This window comes from Lissotriton vulgaris, chromosome 5, assembly GCF_964263255.1.
Source record: "Lissotriton vulgaris chromosome 5, aLisVul1.2, whole genome shotgun sequence".
In the NCBI taxonomy this organism is placed as follows: domain Eukaryota; kingdom Metazoa; phylum Chordata; class Amphibia; order Caudata; family Salamandridae; genus Lissotriton; species Lissotriton vulgaris.
Genome location: NC_141693.1, coordinates 1588084814 through 1588111279, shown reverse-complemented (window position 1 = coordinate 1588111279; position 26466 = coordinate 1588084814). Strand labels below are relative to the sequence as shown.

The 26466-nt window shown below is 45.8% G+C and overlaps 1 protein-coding gene across 3 annotated transcripts in view; it reads left to right on the top strand.

Moving 5' to 3' along the window:
- LOC147716748 (dehydrogenase/reductase SDR family member 4-like) overlaps positions 1 to 25792 on the top strand; it is a 315514-nt gene extending 289722 nt beyond the window's left edge. For all 3 annotated transcript variants that reach the window (XM_086923689.1, XM_086923690.1, XM_086923691.1), the window contains exons 8-9: positions 20061 to 20116; positions 25121 to 25792. In XM_086923689.1, coding sequence (XP_086779815.1) covers positions 20061 to 20116; positions 25121 to 25235 — 171 coding nt within the window. In that variant the 3' untranslated portion in view covers positions 25236 to 25792. The remainder of the gene's footprint in view (positions 1 to 20060; positions 20117 to 25120) is intronic.
- Positions 25793 to 26466: the final 674 nt, after the last annotated feature.

Genomic DNA, 26466 nt, shown 5'->3' with positions numbered 1-26466 from the left:
TGTGGCCGTTTCTGCTCCCTCAAGAACATTCTTTTTCAACTTATGCTGCACTCATTTTGCTGTCTCTCTTTGGGTTGCTCCTGCTTCTCTCTATACTTTTCTTGTTTTTTCTTATGGCAGTGGAGTATACGTAGCAGGGTTTCTGTATTACTCCCCGGCAAAGTTCTATATCAACTTCCAAGCAATTTCTGGGCTTATCCAAGTGACACAGATATAATAACAGTAGAGTCAGGTCAAAATCTAGGAGTCCAGATTGATGAAAAACTTTAAATGGAAACTCGTGTTAATAAAATGCAAGGACAATTGTAGTGCAGAGTGCAATATTAAGCAGAATGGACTACTGTAATGCCCTTCTGTTGGGAGCTCCAGATTATCTGCTTAAAAGACTGCACAGGGTACAAGTGATGGTAGCTACACTAGCACTCAATAAGATTTGACTCCACATCAGGTACCCTTAAAGAACTTCACTGGCTACCGGTTAAAGAATGAAACTATTTTAAAACCATGTGAAAAGTCCTTTAAGCCATAAATGGCTCATAGCCTAGACATTTACAAAAGAAATGTAACAACTATAAACCTGGAAGGATGCAGAGATCTTTGTCAGCAAACCTGGCCTGTGTACCTATGTTTAAGAACACAAGGGTAGGCGGAGAGCCTTCCAAGTCAAGTCTGCAAAACTATGGAACAGGTTGATAATCTTCCTCACAGCAAATGGAAATCTTCTGAACTTTAGGATGAACCTTAAAATGTGGCTTTTTTCTAAATAAACAAAACAGCCTACAACGTTTTTTGTCACTAAAAGAAAAAGATTGGTCACTCTCGTAGTCAACTGGTGCATGTCAGGAGATTGCCATGCTTTACAAGTTGATGTTAATCATTATAATATGAGCTTGTATTTTCTGCCAGAGTTTGGTATCTAAACCGACTACGCTGTCCAGCCCACTCTGTGTCTCAGTGGGTAACCCTTTCTTTAAAATATTAAAGAGGAATGTGACATGTGGGTTCGTGTTGGCCTACGGCCGTCAATTTCCTGTCCCATTCGTTCCCTCATTCTATTTAGGAAATAGTGTATGCTTTTCTCTGGCTTCATTATCTTTGCCATTAGCCCTCCTACATTTGGGAGGTCATGGAATATTTCTCCCAGGGCGGTCCATATTCGGTGCCTGTGTGTCTTGAATGTAGTTCCGTCATGCTGGGTATTTGTTAGTGTGATTGCTGGAATGCGAGCTTGGTGAACACTGTTGGTCTGTACCCCAATAATACTGCTTAGCAGGTTTTTAATGTCACCTATAGCTAGGTTGATACCTGCAGTGTTTTTCCCGAAGTATGTAAATCCATTTCCCTGCCCCATCCAGCAACGATGCAACTTGGTTCTCAGCCCCTCTTTGTTTATCTGGGCCCATGGCATATATATAATTCCCGCAGCGCAGTAATGGGTACATTCTCATTCTAGGTGGCTTTGCAGGTTTCTCCTCAACATAATACTCCCATCTTGGTATGCATTGCAGCATGTAGAGGAAGTAACATCTAGGGTTTCCTCCTTCATGCCTGATGCAATCACTACTGCCATGTCCTCTAACTTAAACGATCCTTCAGTCAGCCAAGACCTGTCATATTGGTCCCTCTCCTCAGTCCAATCTGCTAATAGGTTGCAAAACAGGTCCACAAAAGTCTCGCTTTTCTATTTGGTTATTATCAACCTCTGGGTTAGTTTAGCTTTATCATGAACCAGTGCGGAGCAGTGCAATATCCTCGTTGCTGCTTCTCTTCTGTGTACGCACAGGTGCCATTTTGTTTTTACTGCATCGTGGGTGGGTAGGTACAAGGGTGCCTTGTTCCCTTATTTCTTGGTCAGCCCTGTTCCTTTTTCAACCAAACGGTGTGGCTCTGAGGCTTGCTAGTAGCCTTTCATCTACCTCCAAATCTTTCCAACGCTGTGCCCTGTACCTGCCCACGCTTCCTTCATGTAAACAGCGCGATATCGTGTAATCTTGCTCTATCTCCTGGTTGCATGCTCTTTCTCTCTTGAGCATCAGGTCACATCTCTCTTCTGCATGTCTTATGGCCTTTCTCTTTTGCTCTGAGCTATGTGCTGCTTTCATTGGCCTGGCTTCACCTTCAAATTCACTCCCTGTTTCCTCCTCTGCTACCAGGGCAAGCCCTGTAGCCCAACCCTCGTCATCGGTGCCCAGGGACTGAAGCTCCCTCTGCTCTCCAGAGCTCACTGAGTCAGTATCGAGAACCAGCACAAACTTTACTAGCACTTGTTTAAGCTATCCTGAACCAGTGGGAGTGTGTGTTTCACTTGCCTTCGAGGTGTCACGTGTTGAGCGTTGTGGATGGGGAGTCAAGCTTGTGGGGACCTTCCCTAGGGACTTGGGCTGTGCAGAAGGCTTCTGGTTTGACTTGATTTTGGTTTTCTCAAGCTTAGACCTAACTGTCCTTTTTCAATTGGGGGGCTCGTCGGCTTCTATTATTGTTGGATCTGAGTATCCTAATGCAAGGGGAACTGAAGTGAATACATTCATCCCTGCATATGGTGGAAGATGTGCTGACGCCTTGCTTGCTATCGGCATTGTGGGGCTTTCGGTTTTAGCTTCTTCCAAGCTGGCCCATAATTATAACATTGACTCTCTTTTGTCTTTGTTTTGTCCTGCATATTTAGTCTTTACATGTGTTTTAGTATGTTCAATTATATGTGTGTCAAATGTTCCCCCCCCTTAGGAAAATGTGTGTGCCTTTGTGTAAATGCCACTCTTGGCAAAACTTACTAATTCTCTTTATCTGTTTTGGGGACATAGTTTCCATATGCTTCAATAGGGGATCCATGGCAAGTTTCGTAATTTGGATAAATACAACTCAAATGACGTTTTGTAGTTACATTTGTTTACTTGTAGGGGCAAATATACGTGGTGTACTCTTACAGATTGTTTACTAGGAGCTCAGCGCTTTTGCAATATTTGCATCAAACAGTTTGACTGAACATTTCAATAAAAACAAGATAAAAATGCATATGTATTGTTACAACATAGGGTAATATGTGAAATATTAGAATAGCATCTGCACAATCTCATTTTGTTCACACAATACAGTTTTCAATCGACAATCAAAACAACATCATCACATATATAATACAGTTCAATAATGGTTGACAGGAAAAATTACTTTGTTAATAAATTCGTATGCTCTCAGCACAGGTTATCCTCTACAAAGTGAAGACTTTCATGGAACACGTTACTAAGTGAGCTGGATAGCCAATATCCACTCCTCAGCAACAGTGGTAATCATAGAAAGCATATTGTAATAACTTGGGAATCATCATTTCCTCTTGGCCACACAAAAGTTACGCCCAGTTTCCTGAATCCAATTATTTCCCTATGTCTGAATTCCACCTTGTTAAATGTCCAAGCCAGAAGCACGGAATTTATAACACTTTTCAGCATTACCGTGAGCCAAGGCCACACGGGTAAAACCAATGTCAAAATGGAGTATTCATTAGGTGATAAAACCACAAGTAAAACGACACCGCTGCGTGGTGCAACTATTAGAAGACTGTTCTCATTCAGCACACTCTCCCACACTCACACAGCACCATAACACAGTTAGAGTAAAAAAAACACCTCGTACTATACCGGTTTAAAGCCAGAGCGAAACTTAGTCCTTGATCCAGGGAAGAAGACTGGAGTAACTAACAGAGTAACCAGGCAACAGTCGACAAATGGGGGGAGATGAGCCACGACTTGGGCAGTTCACCTACTTTATGAGTAGCAGAAATGGCTAGAGGCTATCCCAGTTCAAGAGGTTCCTCAATTCGCCTTCAGCCACCAGCCCATTTCTGCAAAGCACAGGTGGGTCACGCAGTCTCTCGACCCACTTCTGATCATTCTCAGAATTATTCCTCAGCCAAGTCACTTACTCTGACCACCGAGGCCCTAACCAGGCGATAGTACCTGGCAACACAAAGTTATTGGACCGGGTGAGGAGAGGAAAGTTGATTCACTGCCCTGAGGCAAGACGGAACACTGTTAATGGGGAGAGCTGCTGTCCCCGCACCCCTCAAGAAGTGATACACAACATCTGGTACACGTTGATTTGAGTCACATCATATAATCTGGTAACCATGAATCCCAAGTCGGGTTCTCCGTACCTCCCTGGAAACGAGGGACAACTTCTTCTGTGCAATGATACGAGTCGTACTAGACAATCCGATCACAATCATCCCACAGTCAGGGTCACCTTAGCTCCCTGGAATGAGGAACAACGTCTGGTCTGCCAAAACAATCCGGTCCCACACACACAGTTGCAAGTTCAGCAGTATCACACAAAGTAGAACGAGGCAATGCCATGAATGCATCCTCTCTCAGAGGATCGCAACCTGTGAATGCGGCTCAGATGACAAAGCAGGCTACGCTGAGTCCTCTCACCACCAGTGAGACACTTGTGCATGCTGAGGCTCCATGTTGCAGGGACCACACTCATTAGATGTTGGTACAGTTTGGGGGCTCCACATAAGGCAATATGTCTCTAGGTACAATACTTAGTTCCATACTCACCCCACCCTGCAGTCAGGATAAAGCAAATGAAGTAGGGCTTAGAAGGGCACCGCTCTCAAGGTGACACACGAATACACTGTAGGTCCCTCTCCAGAGGTCTTTGATGTCCCTGAGATTTCCACAAAAAACAGAGGGCAATCTAACAAGCCCTTGGAGAGCACACTTAAGTGCACCAAATATCAGTAGGGAGGTATGCCCAGGCCAGCCACTATTCAGGCAGGGTGCAAGGTCCCTTTCAATGACAGTCTCTTCCTTGTGAAGAACAGATTCCCCTGGCAGTGTGCACCAAACAGTCCATGATCTCTGGTTCCACGTCCCAACAAGTGTATCTCTCCCCTGCTGAAGTATGGCACCAGTAGTTATACTGTAGTGTGCTTTTGAAGTGGGGGGTGGTTCAGAGGTTTCCCCATTGAACCACAGATGTCTCCTCTAAATTTCATTCCTATCTGCCATGCTTCCTTGGAATGCAGATATTAGTCTTTAGTGGGGCCATGATCTGGTTTCCCAGAGGCCAAGCATCAAAACCTTTCCCTCCTAACCTATTCATCCAGTGCCTCAAATGGCAGATGGCTGTCATTCCAGTTGCATGCCCAATGTTTATAGCTGTCTCTGAGGAATGAACAGATGTGCTCCCCCAGCCTTCAGGGTAAACTGGAGTCAAACAAAAAGACACACAAAAGAGTTTAGTGCAGACAAAAATGTCCACTTACTAGTCAAAGCGGTACAAAAGGGGGTGGTGATGGACGGAGCATCTGAACCAATCATCCCCTTTTGTATCCCTTTCTAGACATGCATTTCTAAGCTATCAATGACAAATTCACCTTTACCACAAGGGAGGATTTGACATTGTGAATCCAATAATAGTGAACTACATGAGGCTGCTCCACTTCAAGCCACCACTGCAACTTAAAGTAATCTCTACCATGTTAACCTATGGGGAGAGCAAAATTCATAGGTAGTGAAAACACACATGGGGGCTCTTCACTACCTGGGCACGGAACACACATGTGCCCCCTGCCCTGCCTTTCACCTACCACATGCTCCCCCCCACCAGGACTCACCCTAGGGGTGCTCTAGTGTTAGTGAAAGGCACCTTCAGCATTTGCCAATGATTTAGAGAGGCCAACCTGAGCATAGGGGCAAATGCACACACACTGACCTACAATTGCAGGCTTGAGACATGTTGAAAAATGCCATGTAAGCTCCACTTCCTAACATGTGTAGGAAGGGAGTGCGCACTTTCACACTGCATTATAGAGGGAACGTGCCCAGAGTCCAATGGCTGCACAATGAGAATCAGCAAACACATGAAGAAAAAGCTAAATGTTTAGGGAAACACTACCTCAAGAGTGCCAGGTCTAACAGGCACTTCACTCATCTCCTAACAGTTAACAAAATGAAGATTCCATCAACCCTTTTATATGGTATAGAGACAATAAATATTAAGCAATGGCACTTTATACATAAGGTGGAGGGGAATATTCATCACACTATTTGCACTTTAAAGGCCATGGTCTCGATAGAAGTTTTAAGGCTTGAATCATGATTTGTGAGCACTTGCATAAGGGGGCTAGCTGCAATTCTACTATGGTATCACTATATTCAGTATGCAAAGGAAAAGTCCTTAAGGAGTCTTATGGCCATAGAATGCTTCTCTTCCACTATAAAGTCCTCTAATTTTTTAACTAATGTATCTGAAAGAAACAGGTTAGTATTAGATTCCTTACCTTAGAATATCCCCAGGCGTCAGTCTGGATCCGGAAACTTTTGCCTAGCAGTACCCCTGCGCGTCGGTAGGCGTCGTCTGCAGGCGTCCCCTGCGGCTCCGCGTCCGTCGTTGGCGTCGTGCGCCGTGATGACGTCGCTGGAGTATATAGACGCCGCCTCCGCGCGCTGACGTCAGTTCTTCTTTTTTCCACGCCAGTTAGCGCAGATCCGAGAAGTGCAGTACTCCGGTCTTTGACCAAAGTTTTTGATCTTTTGATCTTTTTGACTCTTCCTACGGTGCCAGTAGGATGCCCGGTTTTAAGAACTGTGATGACTGCGACCGCACGATGTCGGTCACGGACCATCACCGACTCTGCCTCCGGTGCCTGGGCCCCGACCACGACGTGGGCGCCTGTGTCGATTGCTGGGCCTTGACGAGTAAAGCTAGGCGGGAGCGGTCCCGCAAGCTACTCGAGCTGCGGGTGTCGGCCCCGCGTCGAGAGAGGTCCCGGTCCGGCCGGAGGTCTAGGGAGCGGTCGAGGGAGCGGTCGCGGAGCCGTCACGAACGCTCCGGAAGTCGTCACCATTCCTCTGGTTCCTCAGGTAGGAAACACAAGAAGTCGGGGCGTCGTCATCGTACCCCCGACTCCCCCCGACGCTCACGCGATGCGGCCGGGGGTTCTTGAATATTCTTGAATATCTTTCGCGGTTTTCAATTAGCGGTACAAGTCTTAATCCTGGGGATAGAGTAACCTTATCCACTAGTCTGGGTCTTTGTATTCCCTTGATCAACTTAGTATATGTGATCGTGGTGTTGTAAATCGTTCTGCATATAAGTCAGAAGAATGGGATTATTGCCAGCTCAGTAGGTAATAGGGCGTCTTTCCACTCCTCGGTTTCAATTGGCCGTAGTTAGAGCGGAATGCTTCTTATTTGCATTGAAGACAGTTCTTTTCTCTCCGCGTTCGGAGCAGCGTGCCGCCTGCCTGGTCACCCGATCTCCAGCGTCAGATCTTTTTTCTTGTCATAATATTTCCCAGTCCTTTCTGGGTTTGTTCAGGGAAAACTCTCTCTTTTTATCTGGGGCTACATTGCCAGCTTCCTCCTTCTGCATTTTCTTTCTGTGCGAGGATTTTGAGCCCTGGTTCAATTTTGGTGCCATTCCAGACGGTGCTCTCTGCCTGCGATGTCTCACCGATTGACCACTCTGGCAGTAATCACTGTTTACCGCTCCGCTCCGCTTCCCTCTCCTGCTGCGGCCCCTCTTCAATCGCGTTCGGGTCTGACTCTGGCTCAGCTGCTGGCGCCGCTCCCATTGCTCCTGCTACTTCCCTCTGAGCTCCGTGTTCGGCTTCGCCTCCGCAGCTGACTCTGCAGCTGACTCCGCCTTCCTGCAGCAGCGTAGCGGGTGAAGGTGAAGGCAAAAGACTTCAGAGCTTGCCGGACTGCCCTCTGCAACAGCCTCGTAGCTCCGATGTAAGTGAGAACCAGCATCTCTCTCTGGTAGCTGGAAGCCGGTAATGTTTTCTGCTAGAATTTGTTCAAACCCGCTACACGCGAATTTTACATTTAGGCATTTAGAATCCCCATGTGTGTTGCTTGGATCTCGGGTTGTGCGGCAGTCCGCGTCCTCATCGCTGTACTGCACCGGCCACTCAAGCGGCCGCCATCTTGCCCCCTGTGTGGAATGCCATATGGAATTACAACTGCTAAAGCTAATATGGAAGTGATGAATTGTCCTGTAAATGAATTAATGTGCTGTGATATATATATATATATTTTTTCTTGATTTCTCCAGATTTGTGAGGAAGATGCTCTTAACACAGAATAATGAACTTAATGTAATGTGAAGTGATTCACTTTTAACCATTCTTCTCCAGTTTTACTGTAAAATTGATCTTTTTTATCTTTTGTAACAATATGGATAACATTGCTTTTATGGATTTCTATTATGAAATACTGAATAAAGAAATTCACTATACTCACTATACTGGCCCTTATTCTCTAACCTCTGCTGCTTTTGCTACTCAGGGTCTGCCTCTACAGTTAACCCTACCTATGGCAATAGAAGCACTATCTAATGTCTGGTTGCGGCCCGTCTCCCTGGTCTCTACTACCATAACCTGTTTGTGTTCCTGGGCTACCTGTTTGGAACCCTCTAAAACTTTGTGGTGGAGCCCTCATTGTGACTGGTGCCATCTGCATGGCTGTGGCCGTTTCTGCTCCCTCAAGAACATTCTTTTTCAACTTATGCTGCACTCATTTTGCTGTCTCTCTTTGGGTTGCTCCTGCTTCTCTCTATACTTTTCTTGTTTTTTCTTATGGCAGTGGAGTATACGTAGCAGGGTTTCTGTATTACTCCCCGGCAAAGTTCTATATCAACTTCCAAGCAATTTCTGGGCTTATCCAAGTGACACAGATATAATAACAGTAGAGTCAGGTCAAAATCTAGGAGTCCAGATTGATGAAAAACTTTAAATGGAAACTCGTGTTAATAAAATGCAAGGACAATTGTAGTGCAGAGTGCAATATTAAGCAGAATGGACTACTGTAATGCCCTTCTGTTGGGAGCTCCAGATTATCTGCTTAAAAGACTGCACAGGGTACAAGTGATGGTAGCTACACTAGCACTCAATAAGATTTGACTCCACATCAGGTACCCTTAAAGAACTTCACTGGCTACCGGTTAAAGAATGAAACTATTTTAAAACCATGTGAAAAGTCCTTTAAGCCATAAATGGCTCATAGCCTAGACATTTACAAAAGAAATGTAACAACTATAAACCTGGAAGGATGCAGAGATCTTTGTCAGCAAACCTGGCCTGTGTACCTATGTTTAAGAACACAAGGGTAGGCGGAGAGCCTTCCAAGTCAAGTCTGCAAAACTATGGAACAGGTTGATAATCTTCCTCACAGCAAATGGAAATCTTCTGAACTTTAGGATGAACCTTAAAATGTGGCTTTTTTCTAAATAAACAAAACAGCCTACAACGTTTTTTGTCACTAAAAGAAAAAGATTGGTCACTCTCGTAGTCAACTGGTGCATGTCAGGAGATTGCCATGCTTTACAAGTTGATGTTAATCATTATAATATGAGCTTGTATTTTCTGCCAGAGTTTGGTATCTAAACCGACTACGCTGTCCAGCCCACTCTGTGTCTCAGTGGGTAACCCTTTCTTTAAAATATTAAAGAGGAATGTGACATGTGGGTTCGTGTTGGCCTACGGCCGTCAATTTCCTGTCCCATTCGTTCCCTCATTCTATTTAGGAAATAGTGTATGCTTTTCTCTGGCTTCATTATCTTTGCCATTAGCCCTCCTACATTTGGGAGGTCATGGAATATTTCTCCCAGGGCGGTCCATATTCGGTGCCTGTGTGTCTTGAATGTAGTTCCGTCATGCTGGGTATTTGTTAGTGTGATTGCTGGAATGCGAGCTTGGTGAACACTGTTGGTCTGTACCCCAATAATACTGCTTAGCAGGTTTTTAATGTCACCTATAGCTAGGTTGATACCTGCAGTGTTTTTCCCGAAGTATGTAAATCCATTTCCCTGCCCCATCCAGCAACGATGCAACTTGGTTCTCAGCCCCTCTTTGTTTATCTGGGCCCATGGCATATATATAATCCCTGCAGCGCAGTAATGGGTACATTCTCATTCTAGGTGGCTTTGCAGGTTTCTCCTCAACATAATACTCCCATCTTGGTATGCATTGCAGCATGTAGAGGAAGTAACATCTAGGGTTTCCTCCTTCATGCCTGATGCAATCACTACTGCCATGTCCTCTAACTTAAACGATCCTTCAGTCAGCCAAGACCTGTCATATTGGTCCCTCTCCTCAGTCCAATCTGCTAATAGGTTGCAAAACAGGTCCACAAAAGTCTCGCTTTTCTATTTGGTTATTATCAACCTCTGGGTTAGTTTAGCTTTATCATGAACCGGTGCGGAGCAGTGCAATATCCTCGTTGCTGCTTCTCTTCTGTGTACGCACAGGTGCCATTTTGTTTTTACTGCATCGTGGGTGGGTAGGTACAAGGGTGCCTTGTTCCCTTATTTCTTGGTCAGCCCTGTTCCTTTTTCAACCAAACGGTGTGGCTCTGAGGCTTGCTAGTAGCCTTTCATCTACCTCCAAATCTTTCCAACGCTGTGCCCTGTACCTGCCCACGCTTCCTTCATGTAAACAGCGCGATATCGTGTAATCTTGCTCTATCTCCTGGTTGCATGCTCTTTCTCTCTTGAGCATCAGGTCACATCTCTCTTCTGCATGTCTTATGGCCTTTCTCTTTTGCTCTGAGCTATGTGCTGCTTTCATTGGCCTGGCTTCACCTTCAAATTCACTCCCTGTTTCCTCCTCTGCTACCAGGGCAAGCCCTGTAGCCCAACCCTCGTCATCGGTGCCCAGGGACTGAAGCTCCCTCTGCTCTCCAGAGCTCACTGAGTCAGTATCGAGAACCAGCACAAACTTTACTAGCACTTGTTTAAGCTATCCTGAACCAGTGGGAGTGTGTGTTTCACTTGCCTTCGAGATGTCACGTGTTGAGCGTTGTGGATGGGGAGTCAAGCTTGTGGGGACCTTCCCTAGGGACTTGGGCTGTGCAGAAGGCTTCTGGTTTGACTTGATTTTGGTTTTCTCAAGCTTAGACCTAACTGTCCTTTTTCAATTGGGGGGCTCGTCGGCTTCTATTATTGTTGGATCTGAGTATCCTAATGCAAGGGGAACTGAAGTGAATACATTCATCCCTGCATATGGTGGAAGATGTGCTGACGCCTTGCTTGCTATCGGCATTGTGGGGCTTTCGGTTTTAGCTTCTTCCAAGCTGGCCCATAATTATAACATTGACTCTCTTTTGTCTTTGTTTTGTCCTGCATATTTAGTCTTTACATGTGTTTTAGTATGTTCAATTATATGTGTGTCAAATGTTCCCCCCCCTTAGGAAAATGTGTGTGCCTTTGTGTAAATGCCACTCTTGGCAAAACTTACTAATTCTCTTTATCTGTTTTGGGGACATAGTTTCCATATGCTTCAATAGGGGATCCATGGCAAGTTTCGTAATTTGGATAAATACAACTCAAATGACGTTTTGTAGTTACATTTGTTTACTTGTAGGGGCAAATATACGTGGTGTACTCTTACAGATTGTTTACTAGGAGCTCAGCGCTTTTGCAATATTTGCATCAAACAGTTTGACTGAACATTTCAATAAAAACAAGATAAAAATGCATATGTATTGTTACAACATAGGGTAATATGTGAAATATTAGAATAGCATCTGCACAATCTCATTTTGTTCACACAATACAGTTTTCAATCGACAATCAAAACAACATCATCACATATATAATACAGTTCAATAATGGTTGACAGGAAAAATTACTTTGTTAATAAATTCGTATGCTCTCAGCACAGGTTATCCTCTACAAAGTGAAGACTTTCATGGAACACGTTACTAAGTGAGCTGGATAGCCAATATCCACTCCTCAGCAACAGTGGTAATCATAGAAAGCATATTGTAATAACTTGGGAATCATCATTTCCTCTTGGCCACACAAAAGTTACGCCCAGTTTCCTGAATCCAATTATTTCCCTATGTCTGAATTCCACCTTGTTAAATGTCCAAGCCAGAAGCACGGAATTTATAACACTTTTCAGCATTACCGTGAGCCAAGGCCACACGGGTAAAACCAATGTCAAAATGGAGTATTCATTAGGTGATAAAACCACAAGTAAAACGACACCGCTGCGTGGTGCAACTATTAGAAGACTGTTCTCATTCAGCACACTCTCCCACACTCACACAGCACCATAACACAGTTAGAGTAAAAAAAACACCTCGTACTATACCGGTTTAAAGCCAGAGCGAAACTTAGTCCTTGATCCAGGGAAGAAGACTGGAGTAACTAACAGAGTAACCAGGCAACAGTCGACAAATGGGGGGAGATGAGCCACGACTTGGGCAGTTCACCTACTTTATGAGTAGCAGAAATGGCTAGAGGCTATCCCAGTTCAAGAGGTTCCTCAATTCGCCTTCAGCCACCAGCCCATTTCTGCAAAGCACAGGTGGGTCACGCAGTCTCTCGACCCACTTCTGATCATTCTCAGAATTATTCCTCAGCCAAGTCACTTACTCTGACCACCGAGGCCCTAACCAGGCGATAGTACCTGGCAACACAAAGTTATTGGACCGGGTGAGGAGAGGAAAGTTGATTCACTGCCCTGAGGCAAGACGGAACACTGTTAATGGGGAGAGCTGCTGTCCCCGCACCCCTCAAGAAGTGATACACAACATCTGGTACACGTTGATTTGAGTCACATCATATAATCTGGTAACCATGAATCCCAAGTCGGGTTCTCCGTACCTCCCTGGAAACGAGGGACAACTTCTTCTGTGCAATGATACGAGTCGTACTAGACAATCCGATCACAATCATCCCACAGTCAGGGTCACCTTAGCTCCCTGGAATGAGGAACAACGTCTGGTCTGCCAAAACAATCCGGTCCCACACACACAGTTGCAAGTTCAGCAGTATCACACAAAGTAGAACGAGGCAATGCCATGAATGCATCCTCTCTCAGAGGATCGCAACCTGTGAATGCGGCTCAGATGACAAAGCAGGCTACGCTGAGTCCTCTCACCACCAGTGAGACACTTGTGCATGCTGAGGCTCCATGTTGCAGGGACCACACTCATTAGATGTTGGTACAGTTTGGGGGCTCCACATAAGGCAATATGTCTCTAGGTACAATACTTAGTTCCATACTCACCCCACCCTGCAGTCAGGATAAAGCAAATGAAGTAGGGCTTAGAAGGGCACCGCTCTCAAGGTGACACACGAATACACTGTAGGTCCCTCTCCAGAGGTCTTTGATGTCCCTGAGATTTCCACAAAAAACAGAGGGCAATCTAACAAGCCCTTGGAGAGCACACTTAAGTGCACCAAATATCAGTAGGGAGGTATGCCCAGGCCAGCCACTATTCAGGCAGGGTGCAAGGTCCCTTTCAATGACAGTCTCTTCCTTGTGAAGAACAGATTCCCCTGGCAGTGTGCACCAAACAGTCCATGATCTCTGGTTCCACGTCCCAACAAGTGTATCTCTCCCCTGCTGAAGTATGGCACCAGTAGTTATACTGTAGTGTGCTTTTGAAGTGGGGGGTGGTTCAGAGGTTTCCCCATTGAACCACAGATGTCTCCTCTAAATTTCATTCCTATCTGCCATGCTTCCTTGGAATGCAGATATTAGTCTTTAGTGGGGCCATGATCTGGTTTCCCAGAGGCCAAGCATCAAAACCTTTCCCTCCTAACCTATTCATCCAGTGCCTCAAATGGCAGATGGCTGTCATTCCAGTTGCATGCCCAATGTTTATAGCTGTCTCTGAGGAATGAACAGATGTGCTCCCCCAGCCTTCAGGGTAAACTGGAGTCAAACAAAAAGACACACAAAAGAGTTTAGTGCAGACAAAAATGTCCACTTACTAGTCAAAGCGGTACAAAAGGGGGTGGTGATGGACGGAGCATCTGAACCAATCATCCCCTTTTGTATCCCTTTCTAGACATGCATTTCTAAGCTATCAATGACAAATTCACCTTTACCACAAGGGAGGATTTGACATTGTGAATCCAATAATAGTGAACTACATGAGGCTGCTCCACTTCAAGCCACCACTGCAACTTAAAGTAATCTCTACCATGTTAACCTATGGGGAGAGCAAAATTCATAGGTAGTGAAAACACACATGGGGGCTCTTCACTACCTGGGCACGGAACACACATGTGCCCCCTGCCCTGCCTTTCACCTACCACATGCTCCCCCCCACCAGGACTCACCCTAGGGGTGCTCTAGTGTTAGTGAAAGGCACCTTCAGCATTTGCCAATGATTTAGAGAGGCCAACCTGAGCATAGGGGCAAATGCACACACACTGACCTACAATTGCAGGCTTGAGACATGTTTAAAAATGCCATGTAAGCTCCACTTCCTAACATGTGTAGGAAGGGAGTGCGCACTTTCACACTGCATTATAGAGGGAACGTGCCCAGAGTCCAATGGCTGCACAATGAGAATCAGCAAACACATGAAGAAAAAGCTAAATGTTTAGGGAAACACTACCTCAAGAGTGCCAGGTCTAACAGGCACTTCACTCATCTCCTAACAGTTAACAAAATGAAGATTCCATCAACCCTTTTATATGGTATAGAGACAATAAATATTAAGCAATGGCACTTTATACATAAGGTGGAGGGGAATATTCATCACACTATTTGCACTTTAAAGGCCATGGTCTCGATAGAAGTTTTAAGGCTTGAATCATGATTTGTGAGCACTTGCATAAGGGGGCTAGCTGCAATTCTACTATGGTATCACTATATTCAGTATGCAAAGGAAAAGTCCTTAAGGAGTCTTATGGCCATAGAATGCTTCTCTTCCACTATAAAGTCCTCTAATTTTTTAACTAATGTATCTGAAAGAAACAGGTTAGTATTAGATTCCTTACCTTAGAATATCCCCAGGCGTCAGTCTGGATCCGGAAACTTTTGCCTAGCAGTACCCCTGCGCGTCGGTAGGCGTCGTCTGCAGGCGTCCCCTGCGGCTCCGCGTCCGTCGTTGGCGTCGTGCGCCGTGATGACGTCGCTGGAGTATATAGACGCCGCCTCCGCGCGCTGACGTCAGTTCTTCTTTTTTCCACGCCAGTTAGCGCAGATCCGAGAAGTGCAGTACTCCGGTCTTTGACCAAAGTTTTTGATCTTTTGATCTTTTTGACTCTTCCTACGGTGCCAGTAGGATGCCCGGTTTTAAGAACTGTGATGACTGCGACCGCACGATGTCGGTCACGGACCATCACCGACTCTGCCTCCGGTGCCTGGGCCCCGACCACGACGTGGGCGCCTGTGTCGATTGCTGGGCCTTGACGAGTAAAGCTAGGCGGGAGCGGTCCCGCAAGCTACTCGAGCTGCGGGTGTCGGCCCCGCGTCGAGAGAGGTCCCGGTCCGGCCGGAGGTCTAGGGAGCGGTCGAGGGAGCGGTCGCGGAGCCGTCACGAACGCTCCGGAAGTCGTCACCATTCCTCTGGTTCCTCAGGTAGGAAACACAAGAAGTCGGGGCGTCGTCATCGTACCCCCGACTCCCCCCGACGCTCACGCGATGCGGCCGGGGGTTCGGGTGGCCGCGGCTCCGCATGAGCGGCCTGCTCCATACCCTACGGTCCCTGGGCAAGGCGCGACACCCGAGGAGATAGAAGAGTTCCTCATGGCCATGAGGAAGCTGTCTCCTCCGACGGGGCCTGCGGCGCCTTCGGGCCCTGTGTCCCCGTCCGAGGGCCCTAGCGGGTCGGGTGCTCCGGCCCCGGCGCCGCCGACGGCACAGGTCCCGGCGCCGCAGGGCCCTTCAGGATCGACACCGGCTGGCCAGCCGACCTCCCCGGCACCGATTCCATTGGGGCTACCCCCGACACCGTCCCCGCGTGACGTCGGTCCTCCGGCGCCGGCTCCGGGCAGCGCCGCCCCCATACCCTCTCCGACTCCAGCCACGGAGCCGAACCGGCGTCGCCCGACGCCGAGTCCGACGCCGATGGGGCCTGTGAACCCCGAGGAGCCGGCCTACTATGTTAATCCCGAGTATGATGAGGAGGTAGATTACGGAGAGGATTGGGAGGGGTCTGAAGACCCTCTGACACGTGAATGTCAGTACAATGTGGACTGGGCAGGTGACTTGGGGGACGCCAGTGGTCTAGATGAATCCCCTAACCCTGGCTTTGTCTCGCCTCCTACCGTGGCTTTGGAGGAGGGGGCAGCTTATTCAGTGGTGTTGATGAGGGCTGCCAAGGCCTTAAACCTTGAGCTCCCCGTCGCGGCCGTGAGGACTAACATCCTCACTGAGGTCCTCAAACCGCAGTCATGCCCACAGGAGCCACTGCTGCCGTTCAACGAGGCCTTGTCTGACGTTCTTTTGGGCACGTAGACCCGCAAGACTGGATGGTAGCGTTGGACTTGCAGGATGCATATTTTCACATCCCCGTCCTGCCGGCCCACCGGCATTACCTGCGGTTCACGGTAGGCCAAGGGCACTTTCAGTTTGTCGTGCTCCCCTTCGGCCTTACCAGCGCCCCACGGGTGTTCACAAAGGTGATGGCGGTGGTCGCAGCCCATCTGCGCAGGTTAGGGGTTTCAGTCTTCCCCTACCTAGACGACTGGTTGTTGAAGGCGAGCTCGCCCCAGACAGTCGTCCACCACCTTCAGATGACGGCAGACATCCTGCACGAGCTGGGGTTTTCCATCAATGTGCCGAAATCCCACCTGTGTCCCTCTCAAAAGCTCCTTTTCATCAGAGCGGTTCTCGACTCGGCGCAGTTTCGGGTTTATCCTCCGGAACGGCGAGTCCAGGATATACAGGCTTTGATTCCCATCTTCCAGCCGTTATCGCGGGTTTCGGTCAGGTTGACGCTGCGGCTGCTGGGGCTGATGGCTTCCTGCATCCTTCTGGTGCATCACACCCGGTGGCGGATGCGGGCTCTGCAGTGGGACCTGAAGTTTCAGTGGGCCCAGGATCAGGGCAACTTGTCCAACCATGTCTTGATCTCGGAGGGCACTGCGAGACAACTGCAGTGGTGGCTTACAGACCGCGATTGGGTCAGAGGCAGATCCCTCTCCCTTCCCCAACTGGAGCACGTTGTTGTGACGGACGCATCCCTCCTGGGCTGGGGAGGCCACTTGGGAGAGGCGGAGATCAGAGGCATCTGGTCTCCGGCGGAGTCCCGGCTCCATATAAACCTGTTGGAGCTACGGGCGATTCGTCTAGCACTGAAGGCATTCCTCCCCTTTGTCAGCGGGAGTGTAGTGCAGGTGTTCACGGACAACACCACCGCCATGTGGTACTGCAACAAACAGGGCGGGGTGGGGTCGTGGACCCTTTGCCAAGAGGCTCTGCGCCTCTGGCAATGGCTGGAACATCAGGGCGTGTCTCTGATGGTTCAACGCCTGGCAGGTTCTCTGAACGCCAGGGCGGACGAACTCAGCCGTCGGTGCTCGATGGATCACGAACTCCGACGTGGTGCAAGGCCTCTTTCTGCAATGGGGAGAGCCTTGGTTAGATCTATTCGCCACAGAAGAGAACGCGCAATGTCATCAGTTCTGCGTGTTGGAGTTTCCAAGACGGCACTCGCACGGCAACGCCTTTCGTTGCGAGTGGAGTTGCGGTCTGTTATACGCCTTTCCGCCTATACCACTTCTGCCCAGAGTGCTGAAGAAGATCAGGCGCGACCGGGCCCAAGTCATCCTTGTGGCTCCGGACTGGGCTCGAAGGTACTGGTATCCCGAGCTACTCAGCATGTCAGTCGGTCCCCCGATCCGCCTGCCTCTTCAGGAGGACCTTCTGTCGCAGCAGCAGGGGACGGTCCTCCACCCGAACCTGTCCAGCCTCCACCTCCATGTGTGGAGATTGAGCGGCGACAGTTGAGGCCATTTGACTTGCCTCCTGAAGTCTGTGATGTGATTCTGGCAGCCAGGCGTCCCTCCACTAAGTCGGTATACGCCTGCCGGTGGAACAGATTTGTGGCATGGTGCACAGCAAAGGCTGTGGACCCTCTTTCTGCCGCTCTTTCTGAGGTTCTCCTCTTTCTTCTCTCTCTTGCCCAGCAGGGCTCTGCTCTGGGCACTATCAAGGGCTACCTTTCTGCCCTTTCGGCCTTTCTGAGGCTACCTGATCAGCCTTCTTTGTTCAATTCCCCTATTGTAACAAGATTCTTGAAGGGCATCACACACATGTATCCACCTGTTCCGTTTGTGATGCCTCAGTGGTACTTGAACCTGGTTCTAACCTTCTTGATGTGTGCTCCCTTTGAGCCACTTCATTCCTGTCCTCTCCGTCTCCTGACTTTAAAGACGGCCTTCCTGGTTGCCATCACCTCTGCCAGGAGAGTGAGTGAGCTCCAGGCTCTTTCTGTCAAACCTCCTTTCATGTCCATTCATCCAGACAAGGTGGTTCTGAGAACTGGACCTTCTTTCCTGCCCAAAGTGGTCTCTGCTTTTCACATCGGACAGTCCATCACCTTACCCTTCTTCTTCCCGCCACCGCATCCCTCAAAGGATGAAGAGCGGCTCCATCGTCTGGACCCAAAACGTGCGCTCTCATTTTATATGGATCGCACACGCCAGTTCCGGTTGGATGACCAACTGTTTGTTGGCTACTTGGGTGCGAAGAAGGGACGGGCGGTGCATAAACGGACCATCTCTCGGTGGGTCGTTCTGTGCATCAAAGCGTGCTACTCTTTGGCTCAGAAGGAGCCTCCTGTTGGGCTGAGGGCCCATTCCACTCGGGCCACAGCGGCTACTACTGCCCTGGGCCGGGGAGTCCCCTTGCAGGACATTTGTCAGGCGGCTACGTGGGCCTCGCTGCACACATTTGCGAGGCACTACTGCCTGGACAGTCAAGTCCGGAGGGATGGCTTCTTTGGCCGTTCTGTCCTCCAGGACTTTCTGGCGTGAGATTGTATTGGTTCGAAGACCACCACCGGGGTTGGTATTGCTGGGGTATCTATTCTAAGGTAAGGAATCTAATACTAACCTGTTTCTTTCAGATGAACAAGTTACTTACCTTCGGTAACGATATATCTGTAAGAAACAGTAGTTAGTATTAGATTCCTTACCGCCCCACCCATCCTTCCCGTTCTGCGAACTGATACATAGGGTTAAGGACATCCCTTTCAGGGCCCTAGTTTCAAATGGCACCAGTGTTGGTTCTTACATGGCTCTGCGTGTTCTGGCGCGGAAAAGCTGTGTACAAAGAACTGACGTCAGCGCGCGGAGGCAGCGTCTATATACTCCAGCGACGTCATCACGGTGCACGACGCCAACGACGGACGCAGAGCCGCAGGGGACGCCTGCAGACGAGCAGGGGTACTGCTACGCAAAAGTTTCCGGATCCAGACTGACGCCTGGTGATATTCTAAGGTAAGGAATCTAATACTAACTACTGTTTCTTACATATATATTGTTACCGAAGGTAAGTAACTTGTTCTTTATCTGCACTTCAGCACTTTTCCCTGATTAGATCAGACATAAGGAATATGAGCCATCTCCACCTCAAATTGTTTTAAAGCTCGCCTTGACAAAATTATCGTTGGAGAATAATATGGTTATATGTAGTAAGAAGCCTCACTTCCAGTGACTTACTCAATCATGTCATCCTCAAGTGTATTTGAACTGGAACCTGGAACACAGGGTGCAAAGGTGTATAATACTTTGCAGGTTGCAATGTTAACCATTAAAAACTGTGACTTATGCATGGCAGAAAGTCGCTTGGGAGAAAAGAATTTGCACAGTGTGTTATAATGGTGGTCAGACTATCGAATATGTTATATTTGTCTGCCTCGCTTTGAGGATCTACCAACAGAGATTTTTAAAACCATTTAAAAATATATATATGGAATTACAACTGCTAAAGCTAATATGGAGGTGATAAATTGTCCTGTAAATGAATTAATGTACTGCGATATATATATCTTTTTTTTGCTTGATTTCTCTAGTTGCATTAATTGTTGTATTTGATGTATTTAATAGATTGTAGAACTCATAGTCAGATCTAAATCTTTAATAAAAAACCTTGAACCTTTGATGGAGATATTTGTACTTGTGGACCTTTTGGTTCGTGGTTATATGGCTATAGTCCCTTCTGGATATGGACTGGTTATTAAGACATTATTATATATTTATTCTACCTGGCTCAGCTGTGAAAAAGGAGATCAGGCAATGTATCGTGGAACCGAAGGTACTGGTTGGCCTTTCAACACGTGCCCTTTTCTGTCTTTAAACAGATAGTGAAAGACGAAGCATTGACAGATTTTATATTGAAGGGCAACAACGTTGTCAGGTAAATATTTCTGAAATTTCAGGTGCACATTAAGAAGGTTGTGTCAAAAATGCTTAGGCAGTCAGGCAGCCACAGTAGGTTATTCCCATCCCTGCTAATTAAGAGTAGCAAAAGTCATTGTCTTTAGTAAATTCAGCACTGTTAGACCATAGGTCTCTTTGAAAACCAACTGGAGGGGTCCATGCACCACACTGCAGATAGCTTGAAAACTGTGCCTGCTGCAGTTTAAAAAATAATGTTACACCAAAATGAATCACCCCAGCAAAACCCTCTTTTGTTTGCCCTGACTTTGCCCCATTGAGAGCCCCCGTGTGCCTCCATCAATAGTACCAAAAAAGAAAAGTGAGCCAGAGGCGCATCTGTTGGGAGTAGCTTATTTGGTATGGATGGCTTGTGAGTGGAGGAAGGTAGCGGAGTCTACAGGCTAAAGTATGGTATTAATGCATGTGGGGAACATTTCCTTTTTGACAATGAACAATGTTGTGTGGGTAGCGCACAGGCTAAAGTTATGAACGGTTAAACTATTGTGGTGTGCTCCTGAGGTATCACTCTCTACCTCTTAGAGTTTTTTTAACATAATCAATATAAGCATCCTCTTGTATTCAGAGGATGACCATCTAGGCACAGCTCAAAAAGCGCTGAGAGCGCTTAATTCTTGAATATTATTAATCCAATGAATGTTCTTCTTGAATGTAATTCTTTATTCAGAAGAGGAATTTTTATAGCGAACAAATAGAAAGGGCTAAGAACTCAAACAAACAACTTTATGATGTAGTGAAGCAACTGGCAGGGGAAGCTCCTGATCTGCCCCCCCCCCCTTTGCAATTTTTCTGGAATGCTTTGGCCAATTTTTTCTTCACTAAAGGTAATGATATTTACCTAGCTTTCTCTTCCACAGATAACTCTATCACATCATCTATTTGCACCTCCCCTCTTGATTGCACCCTAAACCAATTTAAAGAAATCACAGAAGCACAAACTATGGACATTATTAAAACTATAAAAACAGGATCGGCCTTGGACCCCTGCCCACGCAAAATCTTTCCCCCTGTCATGAATTTCATAACAGATGTAATTACAAAAATATGCAACGCTATGTTTAAATATACATATATATTGTTACCGAAGGTAAGTAACTTGTTCTTTATCTGCACTTCAGCACTTTTCCCTGATTAGATCAGACATAAGGAATATGAGCCATCTCCACCTCAAATTGTTTTAAAGCTCGCCTTGACAAAATTATCGTTGGAGAATAATATGGTTATATGTAGTAAGAAGCCTCACTTCCAGTGACTTACTCAATCATGTCATCCTCAAGTGTATTTGAACTGGAACCTGGAACACAGGGTGCAAAGGTGTATAATACTTTGCAGGTTGCAATGTTAACCATTAAAAACTGTGACTTATGCATGGCAGAAAGTCGCTTGGGAGAAAAGAATTTGCACAGTGTGTTATAATGGTGGTCAGACTATCGAATATGTTATATTTGTCTGCCTCGCTTTGAGGATCTACCAACAGAGATTTTTAAAACCATTTAAAAATATATATATGGAATTACAACTGCTAAAGCTAATATGGAGGTGATAAATTGTCCTGTAAATGAATTAATGTACTGCGATATATATATCTTTTTTTTGCTTGATTTCTCTAGTTGCATTAATTGTTGTATTTGATGTATTTAATAGATTGTAGAACTCATAGTCAGATCTAAATCTTTAATAAAAAACCTTGAACCTTTGATGGAGATATTTGTACTTGTGGACCTTTTGGTTCGTGGTTATATGGCTATAGTCCCTTCTGGATATGGACTGGTTATTAAGACATTATTATATATTTATTCTACCTGGCTCAGCTGTGAAAAAGGAGATCAGGCAATGTATCGTGGAACCGAAGGTACTGGTTGGCCTTTCAACACGTGCCCTTTTCTGTCTTTAAACAGATAGTGAAAGACGAAGCATTGACAGATTTTATATTGAAGGGCAACAACGTTGTCAGGTAAATATTTCTGAAATTTCAGGTGCACATTAAGAAGGTTGTGTCAAAAATGCTTAGGCAGTCAGGCAGCCACAGTAGGTTCTTCCCATCCCTGCTAATTAAGAGTAGCAAAAGTCATTGTCTTTAGTAAATTCAGCACTGTTAGACCATAGGTCTCTTTGAAAACCAACTGGAGGGGTCCATGCACCACACTGCAGATAGCCTGAAAACTGTGCCTGCTGTAGTTTAAAAAATAATGTTACACCAAAATGAATCACCCCAGCAAAACCCTCTTTTGTATGCCCTGACTTTGCCCCATTGAGAGCCCCTGTGTGCCTCCATCAATAGTACCAAAAAAGAAAAGTGAGCCAGAGGCGCATCTGTTGGGAGTAGCTTATTTGGTATGGATGGCGTGTGAGTGGAGGAAGGTAGCGGAGTCTACAGGCTAAAGTATGGTATTAATGCATGTGGGGAACATTTCCTTTTTGACAATGAACAATGTTGTGTGGGTAGCGCACAGGCTAAAGTTATGAACGGTTAAACTATTGTGGTGTGCTCCTGAGGTATCACTCTCTACCTCTTAGAGTTTTTTTTAACATAATCAATATAAGCATCCTCTTGTATTCAGAGGATGACCATCTAGGCACAGCTCAAAAAGCGCTGAGAGCGCTTAATTCTTGAATATTATTAATCCAATGAATGTTTTTCTTGAATGTAATTCTTTATTCAGAAGAGGAATTTTTATAGCGAACAAATAGAAAGGGCTAAGAACTCAAACAAACAACTTTATGATGTAGTGAAGCAACTGGCAGGGGAAGCTCCTGATCAGGCCCCCCCCCCTTTGCAATTTTTCTGCGATGCTTTGGCCAATTTTTTCTTCACTAAAGTTAATGATATTTACCTAGCTTTCTCTTCCACAGATAACTCTATCACATCATCTATTTGCACCTCCCCTCTTGATTGCACCCTAAACCAATTTAAAGAAATCACAGAAGCACAAACTATGGACATTATTAAAACTATAAAAACAGGATCGGCCTTGGACCCCTGCCCACGCAAAATCTTTCCCCCTGTCATGAATTTCATAACAGATGTAATTACAAAAATATGCAACGCTATGTTTAAATCGGGGATCTATCCAGATGTGTTGAAAAGCACCCTGTTAAAACCTCTCTTAAAAAAACCACATCTGGATAAAGACGATCTAAAAAATTATAGGCCAATAGCTAGCCTCCCTTTTTTGGCAAAGGTGGCAGAGAAAGCTATGAATCATCAGTTATCTGAATACATCGAGGAACACCACCTGTTGGACAACACTCAGTTTGGGTTCCGTAAACTACATGGCACAGAGACAGCCCTTATTAAAGCCGCAGAGGACATTAGAGTCATCAGAGACCATGGAGGAACAGCGGTGCTTGTTCTGTTGGATTTGTCCGTGGCCTTCGACACGGTCCATCATTCCACTCTGATCGACCGTGTCGAAAAAATGAGTATCCAAAAGGTAGCCAAGAACTTGCTTGCCTCCTTCTTATCTGGAAGAAAACAGGCTGTTACCATGGGACAATTCCAATCGGCCCAGCTGTCCCTCCCTTGTGGGGTCCCTCAAGGCTCATCCCTCAGTCCGACACTTTTTAACATGTATGTGTCGGACCTAGCAAGAATCATCAAAGCATATGGGATGAGCCTTACCTCTTACGCCGACGACACCCAGTTGGTGCTAGCCATTAATAACGATGGAGAAGAGGTGGCGGAATGCTTCCAGGAGGGTATGCTGGCTAATGGAGGATGGATGGCCTCCAATTGCCTTAAACTTAACTCCGAGAAGACGCAGGTTGTCATCTTTGGAACGCTTTCCCCAAGCTGGTCCTTCATTTGGTGGCCGTCATCTTTTGGATCTCTGCCAACCCCTGCCTCAAAGGTTAGGAACCTGGGTGTTGTTTTTGATGACAATCTTAATTTTGCTGCACACGCCAATCAAATAGCCTCAACTGCATTCCATAAGTTAAAACTTATACGAAAAATAATACAATTTCTTCCCGATAGCACCGGAAAAACTCTGGTAAGCACATTGGTACTATCTTCTTTAGATTATTGTAATGGCCTTTTTGCCAATGCACAAACTCGGGTTGTAAACAAAATGCAATCTATACAAAATGCTGCGGCAAGATTGCTCTCCAGGACCCCCAAATTTAAACCAATTGCTCAAACGATTCAAAATTATAATTGGTTGACCATCAAAAACCGCATTAAATTCAAGACTCTCTGTCTGGCATTCAAAGCCGTACACAAACAAGGTCCACAGTTCCTCATAGATCAGCTCACAGTCTATTATCCTACCAGACAACTTAGATCCACGACAACGTATCAACTGGTAGTACCACGAACCAAGACTGTCTCCTGGGGGGACAGACGGTTCATTGTAACCGCAGCCAGACTTTGGAACACAGTCCCACTTTCTATCAGGTCAACGCAATCTCTTCTACTATTCCGTAAAAATTTAAAGACCTGGCTGTTTGACCAGTAAACCACATTACGATCTAACAATGGACCGGCTTTGTTATCTTTTTAAAAGTCACGCACTAGGTCTATAGCGCCGAGACGCCCACGGGCCTTTGTTCGCGCTATACAAATTTAAAAAATAAATAAATAAATTGTATTCATTTACTTCTTTAAAACTCTTTTCTTGTCATCAATGATATTTGTTGTAGATTTCAATATTCGTTTTCCAAAGGCATTCCCATTGCATTTCATGCACAATGTGCACTTCTTCAGGGGGATATCTAGACAAAAATGTATGAGCTCATATGAGGATAGTGTCCTACAAACGTTAGTTTCCTGTTATTTATAAATTTTGGAATGAGCTGGGCTCTTGGTTGACATAAGAAAGCAGATTATGATATTTGGTGGGTGGGCTCAGTTCTCAAAAGTGAAGAGCTTGTTGTGTATTTCTGACCTCCAGTGGTTGCCAGAATCTCTGAGACTGTGACCTTTTTACCCATTAATTCTTGTATTTTTTTCCTGTCTATCCAGATTGGGAGAGCCTAAGGACTATGGTGGCATTGTCTCCTTCCTCTGCTCTTCTGATGCCTCCTACATCACTGGAGAGACCATTGTAGTTTCTGGGGGTGGCATGTCCCGACTCTAAAAGCTGATTTCTATTTCAAGGTAGTTGCTGTAATCTCTGTTTGCAAATTATGGGGTATATTATTTTCCTGGTAGAGACTGACAAAAACATACACTGTTTATCCGACCAGCATCTCTTAAACACCGGAAAAGCTATAAGGCAAAATCATCAAAGTTTGGTCTTTGTGCTTCTGAAAGACTGACAGCACTGTGGATCAGATTATAGGGCAAAGCGCGATATGTGGCAAAGAGCCTGTCTACGGCATGAACCGTGATGGACCTTGTTGCAAGCAAATCTTTTTTTGCAAAGGCTGCAGCCGTCTACACCAGTATTACATTTGCAAGTTTAGTCTGAATTACAACACACTCAAAATAATTTGCTGGCATTTTCATACAATGCATAATTAATTGTTTTGGCAATGCATGGTTAGGGTTGTTTGAATACTCTGTGTGGTAAATATATGCAACTTAATTTAACAAGGCGAGGCTCCATTGACTGTCAACTGGAGAATGCTGCAACGTTGAAAAATTTAATATTTATGTTGCTGATAAAGCAAATTAAAGAATGTCTTGTTTTGATGAGTCAGCACCTAGGTATTGTTACAATAAATTGGGTAGCAACTTTTCATTTGTGTAATAAACTGGAGGAGGTCTGGTCAAAATATTAAAATTCCATATGGGTTGCGGGTGTCATGATATATTGAAGGAAATCCCTTAATGTAGAATGAAATTTGCTGTAAGTGATATTACAAAGAATGCGCCACTTCATTCTAAAGATTTTATTTCTACTGGTAAAAAACAACTGAGAGGTACATTTAGTAATGCAAGGGAGGGCCACAAAGCTTCCTGCTAGACATACTGGGAGCTTACCACAGCCTTCATAGACCTTTTTCGCCCAAAGTGCTCATAATGACATGAAACTGAAAAAAATCCAAAAGGTACTTGAGGACTTTTGTGCTAAATACTGCTCGGATCCAGACAGAAAAACTGAACAACAGAAAACTCAACCTAAGAATCTTGTGTTGTTCACTCAGTGTGCCGGACTGGGCAATTGAGAAAAGGTTGCGTTGTGAAATTGCAGGTGGGTTCCCACCTTTAAATAAGGTAGGGAAACAGAGGATATGTCGGAGTGGGAGCTTTGCCAATTTAGGGAAACCAACCCTACATCTGCTTGATCTCTTTACTGTGAAGCCGTTCTCTGATACAGGCACCATGAATCATAACGAGCATTGCCTGAACCTACAATTTTATTT